Consider the following 12729-nt stretch of genomic DNA (forward strand, 5'->3'; position numbering starts at 1 on the left):
CATTGTTTCTGACCATGTCCATCCCTTTATGGCCACCATGTACCCATCCTCTGATGGCTACTTCCAGCAGGATAATGCACCATGTCACAAAGCTCGAATCATTTCAAATTGGTTTCTTGAACATGACAATGAGTTCACTGTACTAAAATGGCCCCCACAGTCACCAGATCTCAACCCAATAGAGCATCTTTGGGATGTGGTGGAACGGGAGCTTCGTGCCCTGGATGTGCATCCCACAAATCTCCATCAACTGCAAGATGCTATCCATCAATATGGGCCAACATTTCTAAAGAATGCTTTCAGCACCTTGGTGAATCAATGCCACGTAGAATTAAGGCAGTTCTGAAGGCGAAAGGGGGTCAAACACAGTATTAGTATGGTGTTCCTAATAATCCTTTAGGTGAGTGTATACTCTCAGTACAATACAGTAGGAGAATTTAACCCTTGGGTCAGTTACAAACTAGTTTAACTTTGCAAACTTTGCTCAAACCCTCCAAAACTTTATTTTAAATGCTAAAGGATATTCCAAACATACAAAATCTGTCGAGCTAAACGTTTGGAGTTTGGAGCAGCCATAAAGGGCATGGAGTATTTCGGTTGAATACTTCATATAGCTTCCCTGAAACGCTGGAACGAGATGACATAGCGCTGCAACTAACAGTCAATAATCTGGTAACTATTTTCTACATAAATTGTTTAGTCCATGAAATGTCAGAAAATAGTGAAAAATACCTGTAAAACTTTTTTAACATGAAGACGACATCTTCAAATGTCTTATTTTGTCCGAACAACTGAGCAAAACAGGAAAATATGAAGTTTTGGATCATATCAAACAGATAAAAGCAGCAGATTGTCATATTGGAGAAGCTAGAAAAATATTTGCCATTTTTGCTTAAAAGTAAAGTTTAAGTAATCATCAAAATAGTTGCCCATTAGTTTTCTCTCAGTCAACTAATGGATTCAGCTTTAAAATATACAATGAAATACTGTGAAACATTATCGAATAAGATGATTTTTTCAACCTTAAAATATGTGAACACTGTTGCCCAAAGCAAGTTGGAAATGTGATTCTCAGGAGATTTATGGTAGAAAAATCAAATATAGGAGACCAGATACTTTCATATGTCTTACATACAGCATCTCCTCACCGCCTTCACTGTGAGCATCTTTATTTTCAGATATACATCCTCAAAATTCCCACAAGCAGTTTCATAATGTTTGCCTTCATCCTGCTCCATGGTTTTCATGCCAGTCTTAAACGGCAGCGCTGAGGCTGAGTTGGCGTGGTGGTGTTACCCGGCAGTCTGGATCTGTGTATTTTTGTGATGTGTGTGTGGGAGTGACTTGCAATCGCATCCGCAGACAAAATGTCAATATGGAAGCAACACCGAACCCAAAGAGAAAAACACGTCCACACACACACACACACAAGTCCTTAGTCACTCCCTAAGTAGTCCAGCTAATGCACTCTACATTAGATTTGGTATTAAAAGCTTGCTGTATTCTCAAGTGGAGCTGTACACACTATCTGCCTCCTTCGACCCTGTTTTGTCCTGTAGTTTTTGGCTTTCCTTCCTCTCAGATGCACACGTATGTCTCTGCATTGTTGCGTTCACTGCACACACTGCCCACCCCCTCCTCTTGTCATGCTGCCATACTGTATTATGAATACTTGGAGATCCTTTAGGACATGCTCTCAGGCTCTCTCCGCCCCCCTCACTTCAATAATACATGAAAGGAATCATGGGGATGTCCTACTAACACAGCTCCTCCATGCAGCAGGGAGATCAGAATGGGGTCGGCCATTATGGTATGCATATGCAGCCCTGCAAAAGCAAAAAGCACTTATTATATATTCGATCAAAATGTTTTTATTACCATAAAAAATTCTATGTTATAGTAATGTGCACTTTCCATAAAAACAGCGTATAAATTTAAAAAGACCTAAAACACAAAAAACTCAGTATCCTTACTGTGTACTACTGTATTACTCACTCTAATGAAATATTTACAAAAATGTGAGGGAGTACTCACTTTTGTGAGACATTGTATATCAAGTAAAAGCTAGCTTGTGAGATAGACACGGCTAGCTAAAACTAAAGCTAAGTATATAAAGAGTCTAAAAGTCCTTATTCTGGAAGATTTTTATACAGTAGTCAACAGCAAGAGACAACTTATTTTTTTATCCCGTTTGAATTGTGCCCTGAATGACACACATGATGTTTGTCAATTTAAAATGTAATTTTGTCCGTCAAGAAAGTTGCAGTTTGTCGTAAAACTGTAAAGTAACATTTAGTTTTGTGTGAAACCGCTCAGTGAACTCCATCTGTCGTCGTGCACAATATACGTCACCAACGTGTTACCACTGCAATGCTGAGCTAACGTTCATTGTTTGCTTGCTACTAGCTACATAACTTATGTTCCACGCACAGATGTTTCTCACCTGGTGTGTTTAATCCAACGACTCCTGGTTCTCCAATCGCATCATCTACACATGGAAGCTCTCTGATGTTAGCTTCAGTAACGTTACCTTCACAGTGACGTTAACTTTACTTACTGTTGTGTTATGGGGTGGCTGTGGCTCAGGAGGAAGAGGAAGGCGGGTTGCCTTTTAATTGGAAGATCGGCGGTTCAATCCCCGGCTCCTCCAGGTGGCCTGTCGAAGTGTCCTTGGGCAAGATACTGAACCCTGATGGCTGATCCATTGTTGCAAAAACATCTGTTTCTGTTTGAGCGCTTACGCTGAGTGTGTGAATGTAAAAAGCGTTAATAAATTCAGTGACGGTTGCTAAAGTAACGTTAGCTTCACTAATTTTTGTTTTAGTCACGTTAGCTTCAGTAACGTTTGCTTTATTGGCGTTAGCTTCAGTAACGTTTGCTTTATTGGCGTTAGCTTCAGTAATGTTAACTTCCGGAACGACATACATATAACACAGTCTTAGACAGTTTTTCTTGACTTTCAGAATGATCTTTTAAATTGACAAACATCGTGTGTGATTCAGGGCACAGTTCAAACAGGATCAAAACATTAAATGTCTCTTACGGTCGACTAAAGTACATATTTTTTCTGAAATAAGATCCCATGGTGGTTCACCGGAAGGGGAGGGACTCAGGCTCTCAGTTGATTTTCCCATTGTTTTCTGTAAATGAAAAATATCTATTGCTGGAGAAGGACCCCTTTTCCTCACCCCAGCTATACGCTAACTGTAGCTAGCTTAGCATATCTTAGCAGAAACACTTGATTCCTATAAGCCATGGACTGAAAAAAATAATCAAAGTTAAAGTTAATTTTCTGAAATACATTAGCTAAAATGGATAAGAATAGAGAACGAATGCTGTTGATAGATACCGAGTAAAATAATCAGCCTATATCTTTCTATCTGTCTTTACAAGCACAAGCTCTACAACTGATCTAATGTGTTTTGTGTGTGTTCTGGTTTTTAGGAAAAAGACTATGTTGGATTCGCGACGCTGCCCAACCAGGTGCACAGGAAGTCCGTGAAAAAAGGATTTGACTTCACCCTCATGGTGGCAGGTGAGAGTTTTTGCCACATACTGTATAAAAGAAGTGGACGTCACCCGTTAATTTGTGCACGGCATCGTTTTAAAGCCTTAAAATTGGCATTTTGGCTTTCGCCATCTTGGTTTTTAGGAACCAGATGTGACCATATGTGGAAGAGAGGATGGAGCTGGATAGCTTGGTCTGCAAGGGTCATCTGTGATTCACATTAACCAATTTTGGCTGGCAAAAAACAAAATAAAATTTATTAGCAGAAAAAATTGGCACTAAAACATTGGCAGATTTAATGAACTGCAGTTAGCTAACCTGCTGGAAATAAATAAACATGGAAATAAAGGAGAACCATGGCATCATGGATTGGAGATATAGACGGGTTTCTGTGCAACGTCATCACAGAGATGCGCGAGTAACCAGGGAGCAGAAAGCAGCATTCTGTCCTCACGGCACATCAGTTTAAACGGCATATCTAGCTGCAGTGTTGGACAAATTACTCAGAAATTGTAATGACTAACTTTTTACTTATTACTAATTTAAAACGTAACAATATTACGTTACTTATTACTGGGTATTAAAAGTAAATAGTCACGTTACTCGTTAAGTTACAATTACTTTCAACCACTGCGCCCCATCCTTAAAAGTGACGGGAAACCTCTTCAGCAGCGCATTTTAGAAATTAATCCACTTTACTGGAACAATAATTAACCTGAGGAGTCATCAAGGAGCCGAACTGAAAACAGTGCAGCCTCTCAGACCAGAGGATGCTGTGTCATACAGGCTAAAATAGGCTTTTAAAATATATTAAAAAACAAAGCAGGTCCCTCCCGACATTTTAACTGACACGTATTCATAACAGCATCAATGCATATGATTTTTACAGTACTTAACATTTCTTAACGTCACTGGCTGAAATAGAAAAAACAAAGCAAGTCTCTCACGACTTTTTAAACTAAGATTTTTACGAAGCATATAACGTTTTTTAACTACACTGTCTTAGAAAAAAATCAAAAAAATCAAGCTAGAGTCTCGACTTTTGAACTAACATTACTGTTTTGCACATGCACTTATAAGAGAAGTATTCAGTGCTTTTACAAAACACAAAACTTTGATTAACGCCACTCTGTCCTACCGAGTGGATGCATCACTGGCAGTAATGTCAGCAGTCGGAGTTTCTTTCTACAGGCAAAGTTTCACGTTTCTTAGCAGATGCTTCAATACAAAATTGTTCGCGGTTGAAAGCTTTTTGCTGGTCTCACAACGTTTACAGAAGATAATGATGTTTGCATCTCTGAGTGTGACACAGCTAAGTTCGGCCTAATGTCAGTACTTAACATCACAACTGTGGAAAGAACGCCTCTCTCCCTCGTTCTTCCATTAGCCTTTCAGCTAGCAGCTGACTTGAACAATATTACGTCCGGTGTCGCTGACCTGCAGCGCGGTCGTGCACAATCAATGCGTGATCTATGTTGATTACAGTGGTTGACTACAGTCTTCTGACTGGCTACCGAAGCGCTTAGCTGCGTGCCCATCCAGTAGTGTTTGTATACAAGAAACCCGTCTGTAGTATTACTGTACATTATTATAGCAAAAAATAAAAATTAAATGTTATTCATTCGAACTGTTAACTCTTTTGGTTTGGATGCGTGCTGTAGAAAAACACACACACGGAGGTTAAACCTACACTTTAATGTTCTTATTTTCAAACTGTATGTTTCATTTTTACAAGAGAAAAGATCAAAACACAAACTCAAAAAACTCTCTAATGCAAGTTTAGCAGGAGATTTTGGAGTTTAAACTTCCCTTATTCCAATAAAGAGCAGGACAGAGCTGCTAATGTTAGCTTAAACTCTGACAATGTTAGTGCCATCTTGGTGCACACAAGGTTGATGTTCCAGACCTGCAAAGGGATTTTTGGTGTAACTTGTAACCCCGCAACATACTGCATATGCCCCTCGCCTTAGTTTGGAAATTAATAACGCTGGGTTACCACTAACCTAATTAGCCAAACATGCAAACATTAGCAGCAGCTATTCTCTAAATAGTGAATATCTCTTAATCTCTCTTCACACTTAAAGACTCCCACCAAAGCAGCAGGATGTTCTTGTTGTGATGAAGCTTTATCACCACACCTCCGCACCATTTCAATTTTCACAAGTTTCATGTGTCCTGTGAAAATGTTTGGCTCTGTTAAAACATGAATGCTAATCTTCAGGGAACAAGATAAATCACAAAAGCTTCTCCTCCAAAAATAAAAGAGCAAAGATCTGGATTCAGTCACGATTTATATCCATCTGAAAATGTTCAGAAGCATTTCTGAGAGACAACAGCGTTATGTGAAGCCTACTTTGGTTTTTGATCAAAAGCACTCTATAGAAAGAAACTTGTTTTTTGTCAAGTAAACATGACAAAAATCTTCTTGGGGACACAAATTACTCTTATTTTACCTGGATATGACAGTTTGGAATTTTTCCACGGAGCTTTCAACACTTATATCCAAAGTCCAATAACAGACAAGACAAAAATGCCTTAATAAAGCATGTAAGTGAGGATTTAGTATTTCACCTCCTTAAATTTGGATGCGAGAGAGAAACACATTTAAAAAAGGAATTGTGAAAATGTAAGCAGTATTTGGAGATTGAATTTCCCAAAATGAAACTGAAGTGTCTCTCCATAAAGAACTGGAGTGAATTCAGATCTTCTGGGTTATTTTCCAAGTAAGAAAACCTTGTTCAAAGTCCCTTTTGAAATTTGCAAATAACTAAAAATAAAGGCTTTTCAAGGCAGTATGTTGTGTGGTTTAGAAAAATAATTTTTTTTTAAAAGACTCGAAACAATCTAATGTCATTGTTAATTTAATATTTCTGCTTTTTAGCAGCCTTTAACAAACACCATTTCCCATAAGACTGTATAAAATACTTTTTGAAGCTTCGAGTTTGGCATTTTGTCCGTTGGCATCTTGGTGTTTTGCAACCAGGCACCGAACGTGACCATATTTGGACGAGACGGTGGCGTTAGCTAGCGTGGTTACCAACGTGCATCTGTACTTCACGGTAACTGTTATTTTAATCAGGATGCTAATTTTGGCTCAGGTTTAAAACTCACCTCTATCCTGATTGACAGGTCGCCGTGGTCGCGACTTGTCAATCAGCTTGTAGCCCCGCCCTAAAGTCTCCCCTGCTTCCTGGTCTCTGTTCCTCTGAATGGGACCATAATTTACTAAATGAACATCATGCTGTGTTGAAGAAGACTTGAAACTAACAACTGAGACCAGAAACTCATCAGGAAAGTGTTTACTGAGGGAATAAATCAGCTGAGAAGTAGAAACATTTTCTCAGAGACTTCTAGATAATCACACTTCTTTCTGCAGCCGCTGGAGTCGCCCCCTGCTGGCTGCTAGAGAACACAGGTTTAAGGCTCTTTAGCATGGCTTCACTTTTCTCAGCTGGAGGTTCCTGCTTCGTTAAATCCTTTAACCAGAGAGCCTAAGTCCCTCCCCTTCTGGTGGTCCACCACGGAACCTGATTTCAGAAATAATATGTACGTTAGTCAGCAGCAAGAGACAACTAATGTTTTGAAATACACACAGTATTTGTTAATTTAAAAGATAATTTTGCAAGTCAAGAAAGTCAAGGTTTGTCGTACAACTGTTTAAGTATAACTGTGAAAACACATAATTACAAAGACCGCCATGACATTACTATGAGATCACAAAGAGCTTTCTGCAGAACGCCGTGAGACTTTATACCAGACAAACCTGATGGTGATGTGTAACGAGGGCCTGTTCAATGAATTGTTTTTGTGTGTGTTACAGGCGAGTCTGGTCTGGGTAAATCCACTCTGGTGAACAGCCTGTTCCTCACTGACCTGCATAAAGACAGGAAACTGCTCAATGCAGAGGGTGAGTCACCAACCAATCAGGCGTCACCACACCTCTCGAATCTCCGATCACAATTTACACGCACTTTGTCAAATATTGTGGAAATAAATTTATAAATGAAGCTCGATGGAAACATAAGAAATGAATGCATCACAGAAGACCCAAATGTTCGGTTCAGCTAAGAGTTAATTAATTTTTTTTGCAAGACATGACAATGAGTTTCCACCAATCAGGTCCCAAAATGCAGAACTGAAGCTGAGGTTGCTGCAGCCTGGTTTTATTACCTTCTCCCCTCTCTACTGTCCTCCTCCTCTTTTTGCCCTTACAATTATGTCCTTACCAACTTTATTTATGTGCATGTCTTCTCTCTGTTCCTCCTGAAACCCCTCTACTGGACTGTCCATATTTGCATCACAGCTCAAGTCTTGTGCACTCAGATGCAAATGACCACATTACATCAGTAACCTCCTTAGCTTTGCCGTCCAACAGTCTGCTGCTTTTAAAATTTATGTTGGGAAAGACCGCCTTCTCATGCTGCACACCAACTCCGGTTGGAGGTGCTGGTGCCTTTTGGGAAGGTTTTTAAACATGAATGTAAATGTTTTAAATGAGCAGGCATTTCATTAGCGTACTTATCTGCATGAAGAAGTTTTAATGTACTGGTTTTGATAGTGGGCTGTTACTGTTGCATATGTATAGTGGTAAAACGGGTAGATATTTTGATTATATTGAGTTGTTTTATGTTTGTCCTGCTGCCTTTCTTGGCCAGGGCGCTCTTGAAAAAAGATTTTATCTCAAGGGTCTTTCCCCCTGGTTAAATAAAGGTTAAATTAAATAATTATAAATTAAAAAGACCTTGTTCAGACACACTCAGTCCCTCTAGAGCATCTTCTTTTGCTCGTGCGGACGGTTACGTCATTGCCTCTGCATCTGACCTCAGCATGTTCTTATTTAACCACAGACTCCCTGGCGGCGGCAGCAGCAACCTCTAGCCCTCTTGTTATGTTACAATATAGTAAAAAAGATTATATGAATATGCTGACTACATATAGCATGCAACTATATGTTAGTCTAATAAAGATATATCTAATAGAATATACTAATTACTAAAAACACCAAACTCAATATAAAAAGGCAATTTATAGGGACATTTATACTTAATCGTTTTCTTAACTTTTCTCCGATACATATATATTTACTGCGTTATATTGGAAACTGATTTATGACGCAATATACCCTCAGTTCTCGTTTCTACAATATCTACAGTTTATCTGTGTGTGATGTTTTTGCCCTTCAGAGCGAATCAGTCAGACGGTGGAGATCACAAAGCACACGGTGGACATCGAGGAGAAGGGGGTGAAGCTGAAACTGACCATCGTGGACACCCCGGGTTTTGGAGACGCAGTCAACAACACTGAGTGGTGAGTGTTCACGAAGACGAGGTCAATAAAAGCAGCTTTGGAAGCTCGGATGGTGAACAATATTAGATGGAGGGAGCTTTAAGTGCAGTTGTTCTCCTTACATATCGTTTAGTCATTTTAATTCTTCTTTATTTTTCTTATTGACAACAAATACCATGAAAAGACAGAAACCAACAACATGTCCGTCTCTCAGTACTTTCTCTCCGTGGCTTTAATTAGTTAGTTATCCTTTAAAAACACAAATGTATAGTTTCATGTTTAAAAAGGCGCGGTCATTTCCTCAAACAGCTGATCACTGTAGTTTTTAATCAAACAAAAAGGAGGAACTAAGGCATTTGTTGGGGACTATTTTCAGCAGCGGATAAATCCACATTTGGCGCTCTTGTGAGTATTTGAGGTTGATTCCCTGAGCTTAACCAAGTGTTTATAATTGAAACCATCATGGCGAAGGTCTTCCAACCTTAAGTAGTCATTTTAATCCCTAATCCTAACCACAGCATCATAAAACTGACACAGAGAAAAGATGTGTTGTTAAAGTGAATATTTACAATCAATGTATTTTATCGTTTCATTTAGAGGACTTTCTGTGCCTCTTTTTCATTATGTTTCAACCTGGTTTTTGATTTCCCCTCGCGGATCCTATGGACTTACATTTTAATTGCGCCTGTGCACAGCCGGCTAGCCTACGATGCCAAATGCAGTGTGTGCTTTTTATTTTTCTGTCTTGTCTGTTCGATCTGTTGTTCCTCTTGGATAGAGCCGCAGAACTGATCTGGTTTTCATTAAAACATTAATTACATTTCACACTGTGTCTCTGACCCCGTTGTATTGATCTGTGTTGTTTCTCAGAAGCAGTTCCTGACTCGCTCCTTAAAATGTTCCTCATAATTCTTTCCCTTGTTCTTGTTGGTTTGTAGTATTTTTCATTAGGGAATAAGCTGGTGTCATATACATCATGTCAGCCTGGGTAACCTTGTGCTTCCTGGCTATATAATTATAAATAATGGTAAATAATGATGGTATCTCTCCAGCCCTTTCATGCATGAATTATCACCACTGTCAGGATTTTTTTCCCTGTGTGTTTTTGTTAGAATTTCATTTTTTTTAAACACACAAGGAGTTTTTTACATGTCCACTGGGTTGGACAGCGTGCGCGTAAGGTTTTAACTGAAGAAGTATGTATAGACATATGACATGATATGACATAGTATGGGAAAACTATATTTTTAATGCTGTTAAACTAATGGGGTCACATATTTTAACATATTCTAATACTGTTTAATGCAATGAAAAAACGCTGAACCTCACTTCTGACTCCTCAGCCTCTCTTTCTCAGCATATCATATCCACTATCACTGCTGCTAGCATTTAGGGATTGTCCTATTTCTGGCCACCATTCATCATCGCTGCCACTAGTATAACCCTCAATTGATTGTGATGGAACTGGCTCCATTATCCTGAATGCCTTTCTGTCACTTGCTGCAAGACACTAAATGTTACTCATATAATGGAACTAATCTGCACAAAATATTAAGTGTAACATAAATCCATTGATTAACATTCAAAACAGTTTGTGCACATCAAGTATTTTCAAGAAAAACAAAGTCTCAGTGTTAACTGTAGACGCACTAGCGTCCCATGTAGTGGCTGATTTGCAACTAGGCCATCAGAACCTCTGCCCATACAATTAAACGGCTTTTGAATAGCTGTCCACTGCAGTGACCACTATGCGTGAAAGGGCTAGAGATCGTTTCCATTAATGATGTCAGACACACAATAACAATCTGAGCCTGTCAGAGGACAAAATCAAGCACTTAGGTCGCTGTCCTGTTTCGCTGCTGCCGACTGCAGTGCGCTCACTTTCTAAAAAATGTTGTCCTAATTTGTCACATTGACACAAAAACATGGGAAATGAGGTCCAGGTTGAAAAATACAGAAGTTACTCTTTAAGTAGAAGTACTATAAGCAAAATGTACTTGACATACTTAAAGTAAAAGTACCCTGTGACATTCTGTTGTATATGATAATGATGTATTGTTTCTGATGCAAGCAGCGTCTTACTGTTACTGTAGAAGGTCAAGGTGAAGCATATTTTTACTATTTTATATTCTGTTGGGTATTTTAATCGACAGTCATTCATACGTTTTCAAGTTTATTTATATAGCACATTTAAAAATAAGTTGACCAAAGTGCTTTCCAGGTTCAGAATACACAACAAATATACACAACAAAAACGAGAAAAAGGTCAAAAGGTCAATAATGTCAAAACTCTACTCTGTTTGAAGGCCAATGAATGAGGTGGGACTTGTCAGAAGTCTGAGTTCTTATTTCAACAGGTAAAATATTCCAAAGATTAAGCGCAGCTACTATAAAGACTATAAAGTCACGTTTAGTTTTCAACCTGGATCTGGCATCTGATTGGATGACCTCAGTGCGTTGACAGGAGTGTGTACATGTTCTGAGAAATAAGAAGGTGCCAACCCATTTAAAATCTTAAAAACAAGTAATAAAATCTTGAATCCTAAAGCGCACAGGAAGCCAGTGGATCGAGGCTAAAATTGGAGTAATTTTTAGTTCCAATTAGAAGTGGAGCTGCTGCGTTCTGGACTGACTGTAACCGATGGAGAGACGACTGAGCCGCTCCAACATACAAAGAGTTACAGTACTCTCGTCGAGGCGTTATAAATGCATGGATTACTCTTTCGAAGTCTTTGTGCGGCAGGTAGAGCTTGACATTAGCCAACAGTCTCAGCTGAAAAATTCTGGCTTTTAAAGGTGAACTAATCTGTTTTTCAAATTTAAAAGCACAGTCAAAGATCACACCCAGATTATTGGTGAATGGACAGATACGTTCCTAAAGAACCATCGCGTCTCTGTCATTATAGTTTTTGTTTTGTATGTAAACATCTGTAAAATAACTAGAAACTAAAGCTGTCAGATAAATAAAGTAGCGGAGAAAGTACAATATTTCCCTGTAAAATGGAAATACTTTTGTGTTTGTGTTTAAATCAGCATTCGCTCATTCATACTAAACCAACGTTTGCGGAAACCATGTGTGCTTTCACATAGCGATCCAGCGGCGCAGAAAATTACATATAAATATAAAATACATAAATACATTTATACTCCTGCGTAGGGTCTACGCCGTAGGCTACGCACATAGCCCGGCATTTATACTTGTGCGCCGGTGTATCCGTCATTCTGCAAGTACACCCCCAAACGCTAGTCGGCAGTAGCGCTACAGCGTCCGCTGTGCTGGCTTTTGCCGGCTGAGCAGGCTAACTTCCGGTTTAGCCCTCCGCTAACGTGAATGGGGGTAAAATTGTATACGTGCGGTTGGTATAGCCTTTTCAAATGTTATCAACCGAATGGTCGCGGCGGGGTGGTGCAGTGGTTAGCACTGTCGCCATACCGCAAGAAGGTCGCGGCCGTTCTGTGTGGAGTTTGCGTGTTCTCGCCGTGTCTGCATGGGTTCTGTCTGGGTGCTCCGCCTTCCTCCCACCGTCCAAAGACATGCGGCCTGGGTTGATTGGTGACCCTACATCCCTAAATTGTCCTTAGGTGTGAGTGGTTGTTTGTCTATGTGTGGCCCAGTGATGGACTGGCGACCTGTCCAACGTGTACCCCGCCTTTCGCCAGATAGCAGCTGGGATTGGCTCCAGCCCCTTGCCCCCTAATAGATAACTTTCTGATAGTAAAACGAGTCATTTATATTCAAATATATTGATCCACCGTGTTACAGACGCTGTTTTGGCCACTAGTAAAAGTTACTACAAAGCACGGGGCACTTCCGGTCGCTCGGGGGCATTGCTACCCAGCCGACCAGTCACGGTGCTTCCGGTCCGCGTCGCCTCGACGTGTAGTTACATTTTTGAGGAGGTGCACGTCAGGCGACGCCGTAGCCTCTGCGTAGC

General features: G+C 39.8%; 1 protein-coding gene across 3 annotated transcripts in view; it reads left to right on the plus strand.

Moving 5' to 3' along the window:
• Nucleotides 1-2456: 2456 nt before the first annotated feature.
• sept5b (septin 5b) overlaps nt 2457-12729 on the plus strand; it is a 17068-nt gene continuing 6795 nt past the window's right edge. The window contains exons 1-4 of one of the 3 annotated variants that reach the window (XM_046066730.1): nt 2457-2746; nt 3445-3535; nt 7329-7415; nt 8692-8815. In XM_046066730.1, coding sequence (XP_045922686.1) covers nt 3526-3535; nt 7329-7415; nt 8692-8815 — 221 coding nt within the window. In that variant the 5' untranslated portion in view covers nt 2457-2746; nt 3445-3525. Of the gene's footprint in view, nt 2747-3152; nt 3536-7328; nt 7416-8691; nt 8816-12729 lie in introns of those variants that run through there. The other 2 variants (XM_046066729.1, XM_046066731.1) reach the window with 2 other exon arrangements.

The sequence above is a fragment of the Micropterus dolomieu genome, linkage group LG13, assembly GCF_021292245.1.
Source record: "Micropterus dolomieu isolate WLL.071019.BEF.003 ecotype Adirondacks linkage group LG13, ASM2129224v1, whole genome shotgun sequence".
Lineage (NCBI taxonomy): Eukaryota > Metazoa > Chordata > Actinopteri > Centrarchiformes > Centrarchidae > Micropterus > Micropterus dolomieu.